The sequence below is a fragment of the Condylostylus longicornis genome, unplaced genomic scaffold (assembly GCF_029603195.1).
Source record: "Condylostylus longicornis isolate FDR11 unplaced genomic scaffold, ASM2960319v2 ptg000259l, whole genome shotgun sequence".
NCBI lineage: Eukaryota > Metazoa > Arthropoda > Insecta > Diptera > Dolichopodidae > Condylostylus > Condylostylus longicornis.
This window is the reverse complement of record NW_026578224.1, coordinates 163122-187824: the sequence shown is the minus strand read 5'-3', so window position 1 is coordinate 187824 and position 24703 is coordinate 163122. Positions and strand designations below refer to the sequence as shown.

The following is a 24703-nucleotide window of genomic DNA, read 5'->3' as shown; positions in this document are numbered from 1 at the left end:
ATGCACATTGTTAATCAGAATATTGATGAATTATTACGATATTTATGTACATGTAGATGTTATGTAGCTATCTATAATTTATGTACTCATTTTTTAAGAGAAAACATAATAAAACATATTGTAACTCTTTAAAGTAATTCAAAAAGCAGTTTAGCAACTCACTAACCTATTGAATAATCGGAGTGATTTAAAATTTTTTCCTTACCACAGTGAGTTTCTTCTATCATGCCATTTCAGGAGTGTTATTGTCGTTCTAAAAATTACTGTTCTAAATGTAAATTGAGTACGGCTATGGTGTATTTGCAAATAAAAGTGCCATGGTACTACTAATACGACACCGATTCAGTTATGCTGTTAGTTTTACTGATTGAAGGGATGACGCCTGGCTTTCCACGTAAATTTGAGCAGAAAAGGTGATTCGCATCTTTCACTGCCCACACAGTCCCAGTAAACATCTAAGGGCTAGACATAACCAACCTCCTACCCATATTTTGCAAGAGTCAGTGTTCCAATAGCATACGTAGGTAAAAATCATCCCTCCCACGCATGATGTCACTATTGCTCGGCCAGAGGGTTCTAGTAATCAGACATGCGTGTGTTTATCGAATACTGAACTATATCACTGTTCATTTCTGTTGAATAATATATTTCTTGAATTCTCTGATCTGATCAGCCGTTTTTTTGCCTGATAATTCCATTGAGTCTCGAAATCCAACATAAAACGATCGTATATACATCACAAAGCAACACAAGGGTCTCCCTAAACCGCCTCACGAGCTTATTTTCAATCATACGAGAACTATAATTTTCCTAATAAGTTTTCCGTTTTGGCCATTTAAATTATAAAAAGTTTGTAGTAAGAAGTAAAGTAAATAGTTTCCGTCAATTAAACTTAAGAGTTTCATTCTGTTTATAAATACTTTGTTCGAAATCTATTAAGTAAATTAAGAGACAAACATTTTCATTGTATACATAAAAAAAAAATAAAATTTTTTAAAAATTTTATAAATTTTAATCTTGTTTTCGAGAAACCAAAAAAGAAACAAGTGGAAGGGGGCTAGACATACCGCCCATTATTATTCAATTCCTACCCTTTACTAATAGATTGACTTTTTTTTCGACAGAAAGTTTTTTTTTCCAGGGATGGGATGATGAATATGTTAAAATGTTAAAAAAAATTGTCTTTTTGTTTATATTTTTGCATAAAGATAAAAAATGAATTTACATTTGTATTTTTGGTCTACTTTTTGTTGATCCTATAATATAAAAAAAGGACTTAAAAAATTTAAAAGGAATAACAAAACAACAGAGAAAGAGAAACAAAATCAGACAAAACATAAAGTATTACAACAGTACATAACATGGTAAATTTTGGGCATAATCTGGCCACAAAATACTGGATAATAACGCATAAGGAATACAACAACAATAACAGTAGTATAAATAATAATAATAGCAAATAGAAGGAATAAAAAATAGAGTAGTTATTTTGTTCTGTGTATGGTTGTTACTAGTTATAGATAAAAGGTTTCAAAATTTTTGCATATTTCATCGTATATATTCGAATTTATACATGGTATGCCAATGTGTACAACACATTATGCTGAAACTTAAGTGTTAGAAGCCACCAAACTAGACTGAGAGTTATATGGAACTGAGGAAAAAGATTTGTCGAAATCTGTAGAGATGTTCCATAAAAATTTTGTAATTTCAGGTATTCTAATTCGAAAATATTAGTTATAATATCGGAAATTACTTCTTTCTCTACAATACCACAATTAACCACATTGATAGGATTTCCAATTGAATTCCATTAAGAGTTTTTAAAGGGCTGTGTGTTAACGGTTTGATGGTGGAATTTCAAAATTTTCTGTCCTGTGAAAACTGCCACTTGTATTCCAATTCACCGAGATGTAAAAAATTTCAAATGAAAAGAGCTTATCAAAAAGATTATCGTGGAAAAATATATGGTACAACTTGGAAAAATGCTTGGTACACTTTAGACTAATACAGTAACATTTAAATGCAATCAATTAGATAGTTTCTAACATATCTAAATATATTTGCCTCAAAATTGTATACACCATGTCCAAAAGTCACTTTTACACACATATTTATATACATATAGGTTATGCAATGTATGCAAGCAATAATAAAAACATAAAAATCATGATTTTTCTGATGATATTTAAAAAGTAACATAAAAAACAGTTATTCATGAGATTTTCGGTAAAAAATTCATATTGGAAACAAAGTGGCCAAAAGGAAAAAAGACAAAAAAACGTACAAGAGACATACAAGAGCTGATATAATTGCTGTCCTTGTTGTTGTTATTATATTGTTAGTGTTGATAAATAACTCTTGCAATATTAAGTACTGAAATTGAGATGATAATCATCATTTATTATTATTATTTTGTATAAATGTTGATGATGATAATGATTATTATGATGGTAGAAGTGATAATGATGAAAATGATAAAAGAAATCAGTATTGCCCACTGTTTTTCAATTTGTTATGCAAATTAATTTTTTGTTTCTTTGTTCTCTTGTTTTTGTTATGTATGAGTATATCCATATGTGTAAGCTATAATATTTAAATTTATGTACAATACAAATGCTTGTATGTAATTAAGTTTACACAAAATATGTATATGTTATTCATATGTGGGTGTGTACATTTCGAAGAATTTAAGAATGCCTGAATTGTCAACAATGTGATAAAAAACTTAAAAATTTTCGTAATTTTTTTATATTTTATACATTTCCGAAAATTTCAAAATTAAATTTATACTCTTTTCTCTTAAATAAATATAACATTTTTAACTTAATTTTTATATAGTGACTGTATTAACAATTCTATTTTCCTTGACTACTTTTAGCAAATTAGTATTTAAAGTAAGCCCGACATACTGAACTATTGTGAATGAAATAGTATTGTGAATCTGCACTCAAAGTTAAATTATGGAGTAATCAAAATATTAGTATAAAGTATAATATTGCTGTATAAGAGTCAGTTGAATAATATCAGGCAATTTTATGTTGACGAGAATGCCTGCCATTTCTATGTGCTTATAATATTTAAATCTGTCCTCTCATATACATATGTCTTCTATTGCTTCCTCTCCTTAAATCAAACCTTGTTTTTATAAGCCTAACACAACTTACTCATATAATTCTTGATTGTAAATATGAAATTTTCTGGATTGATTTGAATTCATGAAGTACCACCATGTATTTAGTACTTCATTAAAAGCTGCCGAGTTTATTAAACTAGAGGTGACTTTCTCAATTCCTGTAGTTTGTCATGTGTAATAAATATTTTTGTTTTTTTGTAATTTGCTCGGTAGTTTTATTCAATTTTAACTACTTTCGGGGACAACTTTTGTTTTTAATTTTTCTTTATTGAAAGGAAAACAGGCCATAAATCTTTGCATTTTATTTTTGTTTCACTACACTTTCACTTAATTAAAATGGCAACGAAAACAATTCAACGTATTCTTATTTTGCTTATGTGTAAAAAATGCAATTCAATATAAAAAGACTGTGACAGTTGTAATCAAAATCAAACCAAATAAAAACAACGAAAAGAATAAAATGAAATTGTTATACATAAAAATAAACGGGATATTTTCTGCTAGGCATATGGAATGTATACACATATACAAAATGTACCGTTAAAATATTTTGCTGACACACTTTTTCTTATATTATGTCATCAGAGAAATCGTTTCATTTTGGCACAAGCTTTAAAATCACTTACAAAAGAATTCATCCAAAAAGGAATTAACTCATCAAGGCTTCGCTGTAGTCTTTTTTATAATATTATTAAAAATACATTTTTTCCAATAATGTGGACTAGCTATTTCTCTTTTAGAATTTACAGTTATTCTTTTTCAAATCCGTTGTAGCAGGCTAATTATGATAAACCTATGCACAATTTTTCGAAATTTTCCAAGGACAAGATGCTAATATTATTGTCTATTAATTAATATCTCACAACTTGCATATATTCTCCGTTTTCATTACTCATTCAAATTTGCTCTCTTCCTTCATATTTTTACCCATGCAATACCCTATTTTGCTCTTTTTTACTCAAAAATTGCACATTTGAATCATACAGTTTTCATGCAAAACTTGATAAAATTTGCATTTTTTTTTGTATTTAACCGCCATTTGTTTCGGAAACGTAACAGAATTTTAAAAGAATATCTGTGACACGTGACGAAGCAATTGAAATTCTTCTTTCTATATATTATTATTATAAGGATTCAGATGTGATATGGAAAGTGCCAGGATAATAAATGATTTTAAAAAGAATTTGAATAAAAAATAGTGTGTATTTTCCTGTATATTTACATAATATGAGTATAGTTTGTGTTATGTATATGTGTTTTTGCATGTGTCACAATTTTTTTTTGTTTCTGATTTAAAATAATTTGTCGTTAACCGGAAACAGAAATTGATAAATAAATTCCGTTCAGTTTTTTTTTTGCTTTCTTTAATTTTGTACTTTAATATATAATATTTCAAATCGTATATATATAATATATACGATTTTAAATGAAAAAATAAGCAAAAAATTTTTATTGTAAGACCAAGGATACGTTACATTGAGGAATGTTATTATAAGGTGTTTTTCAATACAACACATTTAAAATGAACTAGTGCGATGTTATTAGTAGAGGAAAATCATACGAAACATTTAAGTCGTAGTAGTAGTAATGGTAAGGATAGTAGTGGTAGTAGTAGCAGTTGAAGTAGTAGTAGTAATGGTAGTAGTAGTAGCAGTAATGGTAGTAGCAATACCAACAGTAGTAGTAGTAACAGTAATAGTAACAGTAGTAGTGGTAGTAGTAGTAGTATTAATAGCAGTAGAAGTAGTAGTAGTAGTAACAGTAATAGCAGTATAAGTGATAGTTGTAAGGGAGAGGACGCTGTACCAGCACTAACCCACCAAGAGGCTTATTGACAACTCCCCACTATCTATTCCCTTTAAACCACTCGACCTTCCCAACAAAACCCAACCGATATCTTAGAGATGCGCCTGATAGCTCCTCAAGACTACTAAACTAGGCATTTCCTCCTCCTTCTTTTTAAGGCGGAGACAGTAACAGAGCAGATGGCACATGTCTTAACTGCCCCGACATACAAAATTCGAATTTTGTATTGGATTTTTATTCATTTGTAACAGTGTCTAGTAAACAATATTTGTTAAAATTAAGCTATGTAACTTTGGCAAGGTGAATCATAACACCATCCTTATTTTAAGAAATTGATTATTATAACGTAATTTGACTTAGTCCAACTTGTTTTATATATATTTCATGTTATTTGACTGTTGCACAATTCATTTACTTCCAGTTTCCCTTGTAACTTTAAGAACAAAACTATTGTTTCTCCTTCACATCATTCTAATTTCAGTTGAAAACCTCACACTTTAATATTTTTTTTAAATCAAAATCTTCTAAACGTACCATGAAAATAATCTAGCTATGTCACAAAATCTAATTTTAAATATTCATAAAACATTGAAAGTAAAATGGATTTTAGAGCAGAAAAAAAAATTTATTTTAATTTTAAATTCCAAATTTAATAGGAAAAATAGTGTAAAAATAAATTTGTATAAAAAAAAGGAAATACTAGAAAAAAAATGAAAATCAACTGAAATGAAAGACAAAACACAAGTGAACAGGACAAAAGGTATAGGAAAAACAAAATGACGGAATTGCAAGGATGACGGAAAAGAAAAAGGCAAAAATTTTAACAAAATTCATTTTTTATTTAATGAAAAAAATTTGCAATGCAAAATTAAATTTCTTTTGAAGTTTTAAAAAAAAGAAAAAGAAAAATATTTTTTTTCTGTTTGAAGGTTTTCTACATTTTCGATTTCTTAATTGAATTTCGAAATTTCTAATTAGGTTTTTCTTTTTCTCTATCCTTTTTCCTGCAAATATTGATGTGTGTGTGTTTTCATTTTGGTTTTACTTTCGCATAATTTAAAATAAAATTAATTTTAAATGACATTTCGTATAATTTTTGTCACTTTATTCAACGTTATGCAGAGGTGTTAACCGAAATGCCTTACTTTTATAAGATCACATCTTGTATTTAATCCAAAAATTTTAATAATTTTCCTTTGTGAAGAAACCAAGGAATAACGACTTGAAAATCTTAGCAATCAGCTTTTAATCCCGAGCACTTTTGTTATAAATATTGACAATATTTAAATTCAAATTAAAAGATTTAAAATTCTACTGGTTTGTGGCTTGAATACATTAATCAAATTAACAATATTTAAGTAAATAATATTGAATACTATAATGAAATGTGTTACGATTTTTTATATCGAAATTCCGACAATTTTCATTAATATTTTGCATTTAATATTTTAATAGCTTTAATAATTAATAACGCTGTTAATTGTTAATAATAAAATAATTTATTTTAATTATGAAAATTATTATTTTACTTCATAAATATTTATAAAATGCGCCTACACATATGCACTTGCAGAAATAATGAAAATATAATTAAGTTTTAATGAAAACGTAAAATAATAATTATCGTAAACACGAAATCAGTCCAAATTTAGTCATAATTTTTTATTATTTTAATAAAATCGTTTGGGAATGCAAAATTAATTTTAAACAGCACTCCAAAGTACCATATTTTCAATTAATTGAGAAACATATGTTGAATTAGAAAATACGGTATCTCTTACGCTCAAATTAGGGGAGCTTAATTTGCTTCTTAGTCTTATTTGTATTAAAATATTAATAAAGCACTGTATTGTATAGGTAATTATAAACACACCTTTCTCTAATAAACAGTACATTAACATTGTATTACACATGGCATATACGATATAACTGAACTTTTTTCTATATACAATATTACATAAGTTTTATAATATAATTTTAACAAACGCTGTAAAAAATTCTGTAGATAATTTTATAATTTGTATCTTTTTTCACGTAAACATTTCTCACTAACTCATTTGGTTACTCACTGAACCAGAATCCTACAACTTTATGGAATGATTGTTTACTTAAAATTTACTGTCAAGTCCAGAACCACAATTCCAAAAATTAATTTTTTTTTTTTAAATGACTGCATTAGTTGTTACAATTGTTACAAAACAACTAACTACTGATTAGTTGTTTACATACAATGAAAATTTATGTTACAAGAACAAAAAATTGCATATCATCAGGCGTTGGTTTTTTCTTATTCCTCTTATTTTCAAAACACACAATAAAATTTAAGCCACATTATGCACGCTACATACTTATACCATTATTATATTAACGGTATTACTATTGTTTATACATTAAAAGGCTTACCCCAAGAGAATTTACCTGAATGAATAAGGTACATAAGAATCATACATATTTGCAAATATGCACATGTGTCTGTTTGTAATAATGATTTTTTTTTTTTGTTAATAAGAACTAAATAAACAATTCACAGAATTTGAAATTATTTTCAATGTTTTTCTAATTAAAATACTTTATTTTTTGTCTCTTTCCATCTTCATCTTTTCATTCATATTTATTTTATATAACGAATTTAATTTTTTATGTAGGTAGGGTGAAACATTTTTGTTTTGTTTTTCTTTCTTATTCAAAATTAAAAGAGCTTTGTTATAAAATTCTGTATATGTATTTTGTATATACGTGTATATGTCATATTTGACATATAATTGAATTTGTTAAAATATAAAAGAAAACGAGAATTATCAGAGTGAAAGAGATAGATGGAGAAAAAAAAGTGTATTTAAACTGTCAAAGTAGAGAGAGAGAAATTTTTTTTTTGTATTTTCATACTTGTTTGAATAATTTTTCTCTTTGTTGTTCTTGTTTTCCTACATGTCGGGGTATACTAATCAAAAAGAAAAAAATGTTATTTAGGTTAAAAGGAAAATTAGTTTTTATAATTTTAAATTAAAACTAATATAATGCAGAATTTAGAGATTTTTTTTGATATAGCAAAATATGAACAGATTTTTTGTATCATAGCCACAGAACATTTGCATTAATACTGATTAAGATAAAAGTTATTTGCTGCCATAATGAAATGGATGTACCTAAAACAATTCTAACAAATAAAGTACACAGAGAAAAATAGCATTTTATAAACTCAAAATAAATGTTGGTGAAAACAATAAATTGTAATTAACTGCAAAATGAAGTCATTTAATTTTAATTAAGTCCAGAATATTTTTCAGTATAATTGAGAATATTTTTGTTTTGAACGGATTATGCTGTATGAGAAAACTATATGAGAGAATGAGTAAATTTTTGCAAGGACTGCAGTTTAACAAAATTTTGTTCAATTTAACACTAACATTAATGTCATGTAATTCAAAATGTTATAGTGTTATCAAATATAACAAAATCAACTCGAATATTATGAGATTTTATTGTTATACATTTGAAAAGAATTGTCGTCACAACAACCGTCCTGTTGAAATGTTAGGCTTGAAATGGAATTAAAATTGAAAAATTTTTTAATAAAAAAATTTTAATTAAAAATCTCAAAAGAAACACCAATTTCTTATCAAATTATCCCATATTTTAATGGCATTTATTTTATTTATCAGATTCAGTAAAAAATTTAATTAAATTTAATATTATAAAATTTTTTCTTTTTGATTACAGGTTGTGCCAACTCAGCAACTATCAAAATTATCAAATTTAACATATTTATCATTAAGTGGAAATCGTTTTACACAAATACCACCAGTAGCATTCCTTAATCTATTCCATTTAAAAGAACTACATTTGGATAGATTAGATCGTCTTATTAAAATTGATTCAAGGTAAGTACTTTAAAATTTCAACTCTCTTAAGGACCTCCACTGCATTTTTTCTACTTATTTTTAATAGCTTAAGAACCACGGCCAAATATACTCCACATTTCTTTATTTAGAACTTTTGTTCCTGATATTCAGATTAAAATTAATATTGAAGTTCTATTACAAATTTGATGCTGGACAAGCGTCTAACGTAAAACCCTCACGTCAAGTGCGTAGAACCCAAGTCTATCACTGCCTTCTTTGTCTGCAAGTCCTTATTCGGGAGGATCTGAGGCCAAAGGCCCCAACTGGTGGAGTAGCTGAACAAGACTGTGGCACGGCCAATGGTAACGTATGCTGCTTTTGTATGGTGGCAGCGGTACCCCAAATTGTCCTTAACGGGATACAAAGGTTCGCCTGTCTGGGCACAAAAAGTGCCCTGAAGACCTCGCCAATGGCAGCGCTTGAAAGGATGCTGGGACTTGTTCCCTTGCATTTGCATACGGGTGGCGTTGCGGAGGCTAAGACTGCAAAGCTGAGGCTCTCGGAATATATAGGACGTGGCTCGAGGGACCGTAACTCTATCCTGGAGGAAGTTCAATTGGATGGAGAGCTCCTGGAGATGTTGGTAGAAAATGTGAGACGGACCAGAAATGAGACAAAAGAACTACTTCATTTCTGGCCCGTCTGAAAGAAGGGCTATCAAAGCGATTAAATGCGAGAGAAACTTTCAGGTAGGAATGCCTGAAAGGGAATCCGTCGAGGCGTCCGTGTGATTTACGGATAGCTCTAAAGGCCATCGCGGCACGAGTGCAGGTGTATACGACCACAACTATAGGTTCTATGAGCCTTTGGGCGAAGCTCCATACGTTTTTCATGTGGAGCTCTTCGCTATCGAGGCATGTGCTATCCGGTGCTTGCGCGGCGACTCTCGGAAATGTTCCATTTTTATAATTTTCAGCAGTGAGGCTGCTTTGGCGGCACTGAAATCATCAACTTTTAACTTTAACCTAGTTTGCAGTTGCTTTAACAATCTGGGAAAACTGAGTGTGAATAACAAAATTGCTCTTATGTGGGCTTCTGGCCATACAGGAATACCTGGAAATAAAGACGCCGATTATCTGAGTGTGGACCAATCAATGAGGTGTAGCGCTCCCGTGCAGGGCTGTCGCAATCCAAAGACTTCCTTGGTCGACGGATCGTGGGCATTCCTGACATTGTAAGGTGGAGCCGTTCTTCATTGAGAGTTCTATCGTGGTTTGTTACTGGGCATGGGTCCTTTAACTCATATTTACAAAAATTGGCAGATCAAGTACGCAGCGGTGTAGATTCTGCGACCGGGCCACAGTGGACTCCCCTCATGTCCTATTTGAGTGTGATGGCTTGGCCCGCTCTAGATACAGCTTTCTCGGGACCTTGGACTAGGATTTTCATAAATCGTTGTGAATGTCGAATCTGTTAAAATTTTTTGGAAGTCTTATCAGTGGCTTGCTGATATAGATTTTCTTGATTATTGCAATATTAAATGCTATAATTTCTGTCATGGTTCAGTTTCTGCTATTTGAGCAATATAATAACAAATGAGGAGGTGGGTCAAGAAGATATCGAAAATAGGCTCAAAAAACAAGAACAGTATTTTATAGGCTGCAGCCGATGCGAAAAAACAGGCAAATATTTAGAGTAACCCAATTCAAATTGTTTCAGTCACAAGTAAAATTGCTTCTAATACACGACAAAGAAATCTGGCTTGCATTAAAAGCAACTTATCAGGAGCTGCAAGTTTTCAGCAATAAATACTTCAAAATAGTATTTCAAATATTCTGGACGAAAACTAGTAATGAAAAACTCTGTGTAATATGAGCCGAGGAAATAGTCGAAAAATTTATTTTCATTATTTATTACAATCTACATTCAGCAGTAAATATTCCAATAATAATTTTCAATATAAACAAAATCAAAGTTTTTAAGAAATCACAAAAATTTACAAGTCAATAATTTTTGCTCCTTCTTCGTTTACATAAACATAGTGTAAATAATATTGTTTAATAAAACATTTCAAAATTTCTTAATAAAATTCCAATAGCAACAAAATGCAAAAAAAAAAAAAATGAGAAAACAATTGCAACACAATGCAACACAATTCAATATTATCAACATTATTCTGCTTTATTCCCTGGAGTACATAGTTTGTTATTCTTCATCTCTTATGCTTTATTGTCATTGCCTACATATACAATTGCTATATCGGCATGCATGCAACTACATAGCATGCAAGTATATAAGAATTTTGAATTTCTAATATAAATATTTTGTTGATCAACAAAGAATATGTCTGCATAAATCTATATGCATAAAAAATGTATATTTTATCCCGCTGGCAATTGATTTATCAAATATGAAAAAGCGGAAGGATACAAAAGAATTGAAAATAAAATATTAAATTATTCTTAGTTTACATTTTTTTGAAAAAAAAAAAATCCTTTTATTTTTATGTCTACATGTGCAAATATTAAACTATAAGTATAAGAGTCCATTTAAAAGAATTTACATACATACAATCATAATGATATTTAAATTGTTCATGTTTACAATGAATAAATGTATGCATTTTTAAATGTGCATACATGATGTTATTATACACATAAGTTCAATATTTATTTACATACACACATGCATACACATGAAATTCTTCTTGTAAGCAACTATAATATTCTTGTTATTCTTTCCCTAAGAGCATTATGTTTATTTCAGACATTGTTTTTTTGTCTCTTTATTATTGTATAACAATATAATCGCAATATATGTACAGGCAGTAATACAGTTATAGTGATGAGTATAACAGCATGTAGTCTAACTAAGTGTATTTGCATTTTTGAAAATGCAATTATCAATATTATTGAGATTATTACAAAAATTTTATTCTCAATAGATTTACATACTTACTTACACATATAAAAATATTAATATAAAGTTAAAGCTATATACTCTGGGATTTTACACGTCTTTATTTTTCAGAGAATTTTGTATGTTTCCGCAAAACAATACGCTAATATTATTAGAGATATGAAATATATATGTATGCATGTATGTAATGTATGTATGCATGTATGTACATTGTTAATTAAAACAAAAAATCTAAATTCCCTTAGAGTAAAATAGCTTTAAGTGATGTCAAATTTCTTCTACATCCTCTAACAGAAATCTTATCTTAGTTCTGAATATGAATGATATTATTTGAGTTATTTGATATTATTAAGTTGTTTTTCTTTTTAATATCTCTCGCACATGTAATTTACAGTTACTTGAATGATTAATTGCGATGACGCTTGATTTTTAACAAATCAAATCAATATTGGTGTGGAGTGTCTGGAGCTATTAGTGGAATGAGGTTGACTAGGTTGACTGACAGGTATTTATGTCAACGAAGAAGGGAATTCCTCTTCCGAGTTTAAGAACGATGACGGCTTTTTTTTGGGACCGAGCATTTCTATATACTATCGAGTTGTCATATGAAGGCGTGCAGGGTAATGGCAGTAAGAGTGTTAAGACCGATTCACTTGGGAGGATATGTAGTGACACCTTCGAGCTTGGAAGGCTATATGAAAGATATGTAATTACTTGAGGATTATAGGCCAGGCCGGTGCTTTATAAGCCTACCGTTATAAAGCGCCCTGCCAATCTACAAATCTATAATTGATTATAGTTTATTTGTCGTTAAAAATGTTGCTAAATTTTCAAATTTCCTTCTGGAATATGTCAATATAATTTTAAATGTATTAAGAAAATTACTTTCAAATAGTTTTTGAACCCAAAGAATGAGTGGTCGTTAAAAAAATTAGCTTTACTCATAAAAGATGACTTAAAATTAGAAGTAAGAGTAAATCCAAGTTTTAACACTTATCTTAATCTCTGTTGTTCTCATATATTGTTATGCTAAAATGAATTCGTTTATACAATACATCAGGTTTAGGGCCATTCAAAATTTGCCTTTGCTAAATAGTTTACTCTCACACTATTCATTTATTCAGTATAAAAAATTATCATGCTGAAATTGTTCTACATTTGGTGATAATTGCTCTCATATTCTGTAATTTTTGTAAAGATAACAAAAATGTAGCTGTTCTTCATGACAAGTTGAAAATTTAAAAAATTGCATTTAAAAATCTTCAAGATTTCCAATGAATATTTTAAATAAAAATTCGATATTAATAAAATTCTTACAATTTTCCTGAATATTTAAAGAAAAAATTATTATTTTTTTTATCCGAGTTTTTAAATGCAAATTTCATTTTGTTTTTCTTTGTATCCCAGGTATATAATATTTTTTGCATAAACTTGAACTGAACTTTTCTAAAGAAAAAAGAAGCAAGAAAATTATTAGCTTTTACAATTTTTTTTTCTTTAAAAAAAAAAACTATTAAAAAACTTGAAAATACTAGAGAATCGATCAAAAACATTTCAACTTCAAATAAGTTTTTTTTTTCTTACTCTCTTCTTCTCTCTCTTTTTTTTTATTTCAACATAATTAAACTAATTTCGGCTTGTAGTTTCCTTTTCTTTATAACTAAAGGAATAATTTTTTTTTTTATAATTTTTTTACTTTTTTGTTAAACCATTTTTCAATTCACATTAAGGGATGCAATGTCGAGGGAACAAGAACGAAAAAATTGCCTCAAAAAATCATTTTTTCTATTTGAATTTTTTTTCTCTCTCTCTCTCTTCTTTTAAATACATCTACAACCAATATTAAAAGCAAACTATTCTTAAAATTAGAGACATGCATATAAGATTATTATTCAACTATGTTCATGAGCTCTTTTCCTCTCTCTCTCCTCTTCCACTCTTTCTAATCTTAAAAAATAACTTTTAAAAAAAAATTTCTTTTGTATATTTAAAAAATTTCGAGAGTACAATATTCTTTTAAAATATTTTTTTGCTTTTCATTTGAATATTTTTAAAAGATCTGAGGGATTAAATTGAGGGTAATATGTAGGTTTATATTATTATATACTTAAATATTATAATAATAATATCGAAGTTGTGTGTCTCAAAATAAACGGAACAAAAAAAATTTTTATACTAATGCAATGGGAACCATTCAATTGCAATAAAAAATGAATTTTTATTTTTTTTTTTTTTTGTGAAGAGAAAAAAGAAAGTTCAGAGTCATTACGAGATCTGAGAGTTATTACAGAATTTATAATCGTATTTGTAACATCAGTTGATCTCTCTAAATGGAATGTAGAGATAAGCTCTCTTTAATAGTTATTAAAATATACTAAATTGAACTTCATTTTGTCAAGCTTCATAGCACAGCTTCTATGTAGACATATTATAAAAATCTGTCTGTAAAACCATAAGAATGGCAAAACATAAAATATTCAATTTTCAAGAAAAATTTCGATAACACTGTCAGGAATATCGGTAGATATTTTCACTTTCGGGCTAAAATTTGAGATAAATTCAAAAACACCATACAATATCTTGACGTCATAGATGGTGAGTGCAGGTGGAGGAGTAGGGTCTTGCGGTAGGAGGCTCACACGTGTACGGTGAACAAAACAATGTGGCCTATCAGGGACAAAAAGAGGACGAGGATGCTGTTGAGGTATGGTAGAGCTGATCTCAGCACACTGGTGGGGCTGCTGACGGGTCACTGCCTTTTGGCCAGCAGACTTGGAGTCGCTACGACGGATGTATGTCGTGGATGTCGGGATGTGGCTGGCCGTTTTTTAAGTGGAATTATTTTTATGATGGCCTGGAGGACCTATCTGGGGTGTGTCTCGCGCGGCTTTAGGGCTTCGCCAGGGAGTTTGGCTGGTTTAGATAGGAAGTCTGGTGGGTCGGATTGCATGGTAGTTGTTGGGTGTTGATTTTGGGATTGCCGGTGGGCCTTTCAGTTGACCTAGTGTAGTCCCTCTCTCTTACTACTACTACTATCACTACTACAAATATCGAAGTTCTAAAATTTTCGATTTCCAATGTTACTGAAAGGTATATCTATTTTACGGTATTAAATTTTGCAATAATATCGATTATTTTGTCCCTTTTATTGAGCACTGTCAATAGTTTCACAATACTCAAATGCAATATTTAATACATAATAAATTAATCAACGTCTTTAAGAAACTACAATACTGAATCGTAATACAAATGAAATTTAACCAAAAACTCCAATTTATGTACGATGTTCAATCCTTTATATGAGCCCCAAAAAAAAAACAGAAGAAGAACAAAATAACAAATTGCAAATAAATTTTTTCTCTTTTCTAAACATTTTACCATTGATTTCATTTTAATAGCTGCTTAAGACTCAGTCATGAAAACTGGGCTGACTATATAAAAACTTCAATAACAAAAAGGCACACAATAAGGAATGCATTCCACACATAGGAGGAGTAAAAGAAAAATCAAATGCATACATAGAAACTTTGTTTGATTTCTTCACTCTTTCGTCTTCTTCTACTCCATTTTTTTTTATTATTAGTTTCATTGAATTTATTTCTTTATGTAAAAATAGTTAGAATGTATGTGATTTGAATATTGAACAATTTTTATTAAAAAGTTTAAATAAATTTTCTGTTTTCTATTCAAGTATCAATAAAAAACGGATATTGAATTGATTGAATCGTGTAAAAAATAAAAAAAAAAGACTAAAACAAAATTAAGAACTTGAAGAGAAAAATTTTTATTCTACGTGCTCTCCTGTTCTTTTTGTTTTTTCTCTTACACATCCCTTATAAGTATTTTAAAGTTTTCATATCATATGTAAAAATCTTATAATATGTAAGATTTTTTTGTTTCTTAAAAAATAGTTTCGAATTTTAAAGTTTTTAACTATTCACATAATATGCAAGATGAGAGGAGTTTACAAATGTGATAAGGTAAGAAAAACCCTAGGGTTGGGGGAAGGAATTACAAATTTCCAAATAACTTTAAAAGATTTTCACTTTTTCTTGATATTTTGGTTTTTTTTTTTGTTTTCCTTCATTTGAAAATATTTGTATAAAATTTGTAAAATCGAAATATTTTCATAAATGAATATTTAAATAGTTTGAAAATGTATACATAATTTAGGAAAACATTCTATGTACAGTACCTATAGCTTTTATAGTAGAGATATTATTAGTTTTCTGTAGTTGTAAAAGTGTATGCTCAACCCTGATAGAAAAATTTCATTATGACGGTAAAATTCAGTGATTATATATGTCATTGCAGTGATTATCTGAATTAGAGAGAAAAAAAAAATTAAATAATTGAACACAAATTTAATAAAATATTGCTAGATAAATTTCTAATTTGATTTTTTTGTTTCTTTATATTGCACCATCCCTGAAACGTACTGATTCTCTCAAATATTTAAGAAATTTACGCTCTCATAAAGATATTATTCGCACATATACCTAAAATTTTCAAGCAAAATATTGATATCATACATATTGATTGATTTTATTAAAATGTTTGATGAAAGTTTGATTAAAACTGGATTTTTTTGCATGAACCCTAAAAGTATGCAATTTTTCAAATTTTATAAAAAATATTTTTTTAAATTATTTGCAACTTTTCTATTCTTTAAGAAGAATAGTCCACACAATTTTTATTCAAAATTGTTCTTAAGCCCACAAATTATTAATTTAAAATTTAAAAATACGCAAAAAATCAAGAAAAAACATGCAAAATAATGATAAGCAATAATAATTTCTTTTTTATTTTTTAAATCAACAACAAGTTTTTTAATTCATAAATTTAAATTTAGACCCAGACCAAAAAAATGTACCTATACGTGTACTACAAGTTCTTCTTGCAAAACTTTCTTTATTAACATTAAAACTTAAAAGAATTTTAAATCTTAATTTAGAATATTAAAACTTATGGAAACTAAAATATTTGAATTTAAAAAAAAAAATAAAAAAAAAATTCTAAGAAAACAATTAGAAAATTTGCTTTTTCAGGAAAAAAAAAACAAGCTCGAATTTTCATTTTAATTAAAGAAAATATTCTTGTCTAACACTTGAACAAGGAAAAAATTTAAAAGGAAAAATACAAAAAGAAAATTTTTAAGTTTAATAATTTAATTAGATTTTGTTTAGACTAAAAATTTGCATTTATAATTTAAAAGTTATACGAAAAAAAAAATTTTTGGAATTGTGGAAAAGTTTAAAAAACTTGTAGTCTTTTTTTATAATTATTTGATTTAAATTCTTTCCAAAATTACTTTTTTATGTCGTACTTTATTAAAACTTTAAAATTATTTCATAAATACTTTAAATTTTGAGGTGTGATTTTAAGGATTTTGCTTTAAATGTATTTCAAAATCTCATAAAAATTTAAAAACGTCTGTACATTTCTAGATTTGTACTAGAAAACTCTCGCCCCGTTCCCGTGCAGATTTTTAACCATTTAGTTTACCATTTAATGGCGTGAGATTCTATTAGGTAACCTTAAAAAATGACGCTCTCAACCCAGTCTATTGCTCAGTAACGAGATAAAATTTTTCTCGAAGCTGTACTTTCTTACTATGTCATACGTAAGCAGCACCAGTAGCGAAATCGCTTCAATAAGGCGATCACTATCTCTTGCCATCACCATTTACAATCCATTCGTTCAAAATGGCATTTGGTGCCATCTCAACAAAAGGGCTCAAAGGGCTTAGTCTTAGAGTCACCTCAATTGCGGCAGTTGATCAAGTTCTCATAGGCCCTGTGACACAAATGCCTCCAATTCTCTGCAATTGAAGGTTCTTCCTAGCTGTTCTAGGAACAAACTTCTCTCCAAATACCATTTCTCCATAATATGTTCGGAGCGGACATTTTAGTTTTCTTCCACAACGGGTTTCTACTTGAGAATTATAAAATCAGAATAAATATTAGAATTTATTGAGCGAAAGCAAAACTTTTGCTATATTATTGGGTAAAGTTATTTCATTGCCGTTTTTGTTATAAATGCAGTTTTGTTTGGGTTTTGCAATCGAAACGCTTGGCTTTGATCAAAGCATGGCTTTGAAAAACAGTTAATGAAATTATATTGCCGCCCGACATGTGAACATCAGGTACCGTCCAAAGATACCTCCATATAACATAAATGTAATCAGAATTTCAGTTAAATTTTATATGAGGAACAAGTGCCATACTGTTTGAATTATGAAATCTTTTTGCTCCCATACACATTCTATTATTGATCTTAAAATTTTAATAGGTATTGTTTATATTGGGTATTGATGTACATCGGAATAATACTATATACCTATAAAAAGGATGTCAAATTAAAAACAAATGTAAAAATATACTTTTACCTTTTAGCATAAAATTTGAGTATATTTTCAAAATGAATTAAAATCCATTTGAACACTTTGCATAATAATTAATTCATTACTGCACATCAGCTCTAAATCTTTTAGGTGACATATGTTTTGTGTAGGTGCTCAATATATAAATGCATTAAAAAATTGTAACAATATTATGTATATTTTATTATTGTAAGGAAGATTATTACTTAAAACTAAGTAGTTACGTGCTTTTTAATGCAATTAAAATTTTCATGTTCATATATTCTGTTCCAGTAGTATACGAGAGTGTTTTCAGAATACAAATTTTGAAATATAGTCCTTAAACTGTTATGTATACATTCCTAATATCACATGTATTGCAAAATAATAAAGTGCATTTAATAGCATTTGCCTTTTCTTGTACACACTCTAAAAATCAAAATGAGCTGGGTAAATAATTCAATAGAATTTTGTTGATATTCTTAATTACTCCAGATGCAATTACAATGGCAAATCGCTTTGAGCCGACCACTAGAATTCCGAGGAATCATGTGAAACTTCTCACTGGTTTTCTTGGCGGGACACTGAGGGCTTAAGAAACAATTAAACAAAGCTAAGGAAGCTTAAGAGACCTCGATGTACCTTCTTAATAGGTGTGAAGCGTTGATGTATAAGAGGAGGGAAAGCTAGGTTGGACTTCACTGCTGCATATTTCGTTGTGGAATATTTCTCTGGAGAAGTTACTCAGATTCATCAATTTATCGAAAGTGTGGGTCTCGAAAGGGGGAATTAGGAAAAACACTGGGACTTCGCGAGGGAGAGACATAATAGATCTTTTAGATCGCTGGGCATCATCACCACAACCTCCAAATTACAATATATTGCTTTTGGATGAATTTCTTTATTACCCTCATGTAAGCTTAGTATTGTCCTGAATTACGACTGTAGCTAATTGAAAATCGATTCTGTTCATTTTCGATATGCCGTTATCAATACGGAATTCAGCTACGAAATACTCACATTTTCCCCGTGGTCATTCTTACCTAAACCTTTAGGATCTTGAAAATTATTAGTGATTCGCGATTCAGTTGCATGAGCACTCTTTTTAGGCCTCTGACGAATTTCTCAGTGCTATATCTGCATCTACTTGGAGCCGCAAAAGCACTTGAGCCATAAGCGAGTCACAGTCTCCAGCAGATGCTCTGGTCTTCAGCAGCTCATTCTACTTCTTTCCATGCTTCCATGATGAACTATGGTGAAACAATATCCAGTAAGCACTTCAACCACCTGCTTCTAATCCGGACATTTGTTTTTGATTTTCTTTTGGCATCAAATTCTTATTCTAATATTTCACTGGAATTACAATGCATATTCTCCTTAAAATCATTCAAAATTTTAACTTTTATCGAAAATTTTATTATTGATGCTCTATATAACAATATCTAGTTTGCCATTGAGTAAATGGATAAGAAATGTGCACGTTTATTATGTAATATAAATTTCATATCCTTACTATTAAATCAAAATTTTATAATATAATACGAGTATTAACATTTTTCCTTCTCATATCCAAACAATAAAAACACTTCTGTGTAGTTACTTTATGAAAATTTTTGCTATACCGTACATGACTAATGGACAATTTTTTTGTTTTTTTTTTTGAAGATTTTAGGTTCTAGATTACAAAATTATTATATGACCTAGATTTTCATAATCTCTTTTTTTTTCTTTATTTAAATTGGAAGCTCTTATAACATCATATAAAATGCAAACAGAGTATTATTATATAAAAGGATTAAGGTACTTTATGTGTACGTGTATGCAGTTATTTAAATGCAAATATTCAGGAAGAAATTAAATTTTTTTTGTTTGTTATTTTTTGATATGATATTGAAACGTGAGTGAAATATTTAAATTTAATTGGATTAGAAATATTTAAAATTTTTTAATTTTACAATATTTTTGTATGAGATGTAAGGATTTGAAAATATTTAAAATTGTACTTTGGTATAATAATAAACGTGGAAACAGTTTTAAATGTGATTACACCCATAGATAAATTTAATTATTTCATGAATGTAGTTCTTATAAAAGTTCTTAAACATCTTGCTTTCTTAGAGTTGTTTTTTCCGCATATGCTCTCCCAGGCTTGTTTCTTTTCCTTAATTGAGTTAAAAGATAAGGCATATCCAGTGTCTTCTTGTTTCAAGTCATATAGACCTTTGCCGTCTTTTGTATTCACAACCCTCCCATCGTGAGAGATCGGCTATTTTCATTAAAGTCTGCAGTAAATGTGAATTCGGAGATATCCAAATGTGTGCATAAGCAGTTTTATCAAAAACTAAAACCAACGTGAAGGGTGTTTCATTACGAAGGCACAATTACCACCTAGTCTTCTGTGCTGAATTTGATGTGACTAATTTGATTATCGCTATCTCTACTATTGCCCATGCATTTATCAATAATTTTCTTATATTTTAACCATAAATTCTAATTTCTTTTAATAATATTTTCCTTTTTTTATTATTTTATATATTTACAGAGCATTTGTTGAAAATACTCATCTTCAAATCATCAATTTAAATAAGAATATACAATTTACTGAACTTCCATTACGATTATTCCATGGTAATCCAAATTTAATTGAAATATCAATGAAGGGAAATAATTTACAAACAATTGATGCTGTACAATTTCCAATTGATAGAATACAACGTTTATATTTAAGTGAAAATCCATTACAATGTAATTGCTCAATATTATGGTTATGGCGTTTAATACATCATGAAAGTCAATCTGCATCGTCATTATCAAATAATGGTGGATTATCTTCAACATCATCATCATCGTCATCATCAACAGCTGAAGGTGTATTACAATTACGTGATAATCAACAAAAACATATATCCAATAATAATATAAATAATAATGATAATAATATTAATAATCATAATATTTATAATAATAATGATAATGATGTTAATCCAAATGAAACATCTAATATATTAATATTAGATTCAGATCGTATTGGTTGTAATATATTACAAGATAAAAAACTTGTTAGAAAACATTTAAAAAATTTAACTGAAACAGAAATATCATGTCCAGCTCATATTGTTACAATTGTATGTGCAATATTAAGTACATTAGTTGTATTAATGACTGGTGCTAGTATATTATTTTATTTAAGATTTGTTAGAAGACGTAGAAAATTATTAGGTGATAGACGTTCTGTTAAAACAATTGTTAATGTACATGATCGTATTATGCAACATCATTTACCACAAAATCATTTTCAACATAATAATCATCATACAATTAATAATCATAATCATCATCATAATCATCATCAACAAGCAACATCTGTTGATAAATTAGAATTGGAACGATATTTAGCAGCACAAGCTATTGCAAATGAATATCGTGCCTTAAAACCATGGGATATACCAGTTAAAGAACCATTATCTGATGAACCAGAACATTTATATGAAAAATTTGATCATTATGAATATCCAGATACACGAACAATGTCAAAACCACATGTTGTTTATGTATGACTCTTAGAGGATAATAATAATATTAAATTAAAAAATAAATTAACACAAAAATTATATAATAAAAAACAAAAATATGAACAAAAAATATATGAACAACAACAACAACAACAAACACCTCGTTGCTTTAATAATATTAACTATTATTATTATAATTAGATATTAATTAATTATTATTATTACTATTAAAATCATTATGATTATAGAAAGAGAACAAAGAACAAAATTCAATTTTAAATTTTTTTTTTTTTATTTCAATTGTTTAACAATATAATTAATAAAAATAATAAAAATTAACAAAAAAAAAAATAAAATCTTTTCTAATGTTGCTTTATACTACCTTAAATGTTGCTAAACAAAAATTTATACGATCTATTATTGTATACAAAATTGATGAATGAAAATGTTGCTATAACAAAAATTTTTCAAGTAGATTATTATTATTAGAAATATAGCTATATAAAATAACTGTAATAATAATTATTAAAATATTAAATAAGGTGAATTAAATTAAAGACAACAAGAGATACGCGCAATACAATGCGATAATTAAGTGAGAAAATAATACAGAAATTAAATACGGAATATACAATGATGGAACAATAATAAATAAGGATAATAACAAAATATAAAAAGTAAATAAATAATTAAAAACAAAATTAACAAAATAATTAAAACACAAAATATTTTTTAAAATTATAAAATTAAATTGAAAATAAATTTAAAATTATTATGTATAGGTAAAGAATATTAAAAGAAAGAAAATTTCAAATGTAATAATGTAAATTAAATAAAGAAAAATTCAAAAATGACTACTCAATTAATTTTTGTAAATAAAATTTATATTTAAAATAATAATTATGATAGGAGAAAATAAAAGAGAAAAATTGTATAATTAATGTGAACTTTTTCTATATAAAAATAAAAATGCTGAAAATTTAAAATTTAAGACAAAAAAAAATATAAATGTATACAATTTTTTTTTTCCTGTTTATTATTTTTTTTTTGCTATTTAGTAATTATTATATTAGTAGTTAGAGAGTCTCAGAATATAGATAAAATTAGATTAATTAAAATAAAATAATTATTATAATATAATATTATTTGTAATATGAAATAATTGGGGTGTATATTCTGAGTATCGAATCACTATAGTGTGATAATATTATCGTAAAAAGTTCAATATTATTATTGTAAACACAAACCAAATTCATACAAAATCATTCGTGTCTATTATTATAGACACGAATCATCTGAAACTTTTACGATAAATGTCATTGTATGTCGCTTAGTGATTCGATACTCAGAATATTAATCACAATATAACAATTTACAATATTGTATAATATTCAAATTAAATTATTCAAACAGGCATTCATTAAATGACACGTTACCGCAATTACAAAATCATCCCTGAGTAATTTTTACTAGATCTAGATTATGACTGTGACAAGGCATTTTGTTTATAAACCTGAAGTTTCAACTAAATTAAGCAACAATTTGTCAAATAATTAAAAAAAAACCAAATCATAATTAAATTAAAGAAGAAATTATTTGGAAAGCCTGTGTTGTATAATTCGTACGTATATTGGTAATTACGATACAATTGATTTAAATTTGAAATAAATGTTAAAATCATTATTATCTACAATATTCCAATGAAATCAAATTTTTAAAATTCACAGTTTTTAATGAAAATATTTTATTTTCATTATTATTTTTCAAAAATTAATATTTTTTCAGTATAAAAGGTTTTTTTATCATTATTATTTTAGTGGCATTTGTATTATTATAATAATAATAACGGTAACCCAAAAAAAAAGTAACTGTAGATTTATGTTAATTTCCTGATTTTTTTCCTTGTGCTTCATATTCATTAGAAAACTGTGATATTTTATTTAAAATAATAATTAATCAAGGTTCTAAAAAATTATATTAAAATCTTTTCAAATAGAGAAATTAATAATCTCTTAATAAATTATTCATTCTAAGATTACATATAAAAAAATTCCCAAGTTATGAGTTTATCCATGGCCTTAATATTATTATCGATTTGTTATTCGAAATCAATTGGGGCGAAAAATAATTATTTCATTATATAGATTTTAATGATTAAAACCAAAATATTTTAATATTTAAATAAATTATATATGCATGTATATTAGTATGCCGTATGTCTATATGCCGTATGTCTATATTAATATAAAATATAAATATTATGTATATAAAAAAAAAATGTAAAATTTTAAAAATGGTAATAGCATTTATTAAATTTATTTTTTAATTTTATTTTTATATAAGAAATTATGTATGTATAATTATATAACAGTTATTATGTGTTTATAATTATATAACAGTTATAACAGTTATAAATCAATTAATTTTTATTATGGTAATTCAACGCCACTGGTCGGACGATCACGAATATTTTATTTTAAATTTTTTTTTTATTTTTTTAATTAAAATAAAATTTGTGTCCAAATTGTGCTGTCAAATCCTTTTGTATTCCAATACAATTTTCCAAAATCCTCATGTTAAATATGTTACTCCAAATTTTTTGTTTTATTCAAATCCAATTCAAATTTTTTATGTTATCCATGTGTTTGTGATTCGTTCAAAAATTCCACTGTTTCCTTATATGTATACCTAGCCCAACAAAATTAAATTTTTACCCTACTGTTGTGTATTGTGCAATTTATATTCCGTATAATTATGTGTATGTGTAAACTGTGCTATTTTGTGAAATGTCCAAATCCTATATTGTGTTTTATTTCAAATCCAAAATTTTATCATTTTATTTCCTAATTTATGTGAGTTTGTCAACAAAATTCCTTTTGTTTTCATACATGTTTTCCAATTGTTTGTGCTGTTCGTATACCTATAATAATAATAATTTCCTTCCAACTTCCTTTCTTTCAAATTCCATGTGTGCCTTTCTTATATTCCACGTGTTTGTGATTGTTTAAAATTTTTGTTTTGATTGTCTAAAATTTGTTAAAATGTTTGTCCAAAAACTCCAAAACCACTCCAATCAATCAAATCCTACAATGAATTTGTTTAAAAAAAATATTATCTGTTTTGTATT

General features: G+C 27.5%; 1 protein-coding gene across 1 annotated transcript in view; it reads left to right on the top strand.

Annotated features, from left to right (window-relative positions):
* Positions 1–21738, top strand: part of LOC129616644 (putative mediator of RNA polymerase II transcription subunit 24) — a 68964-nt gene extending 47226 nt beyond the window's left edge. The window contains exons 3-4 of the mRNA XM_055532275.1: positions 8663–8823; positions 20607–21738. Of these exons, the coding sequence (XP_055388250.1) occupies positions 8663–8823; positions 20607–21621 (1176 nt within the window). The 3' untranslated portion in view covers positions 21622–21738. The remainder of the gene's footprint in view (positions 1–8662; positions 8824–20606) is intronic.
* Positions 21739–24703: the final 2965 nt, after the last annotated feature.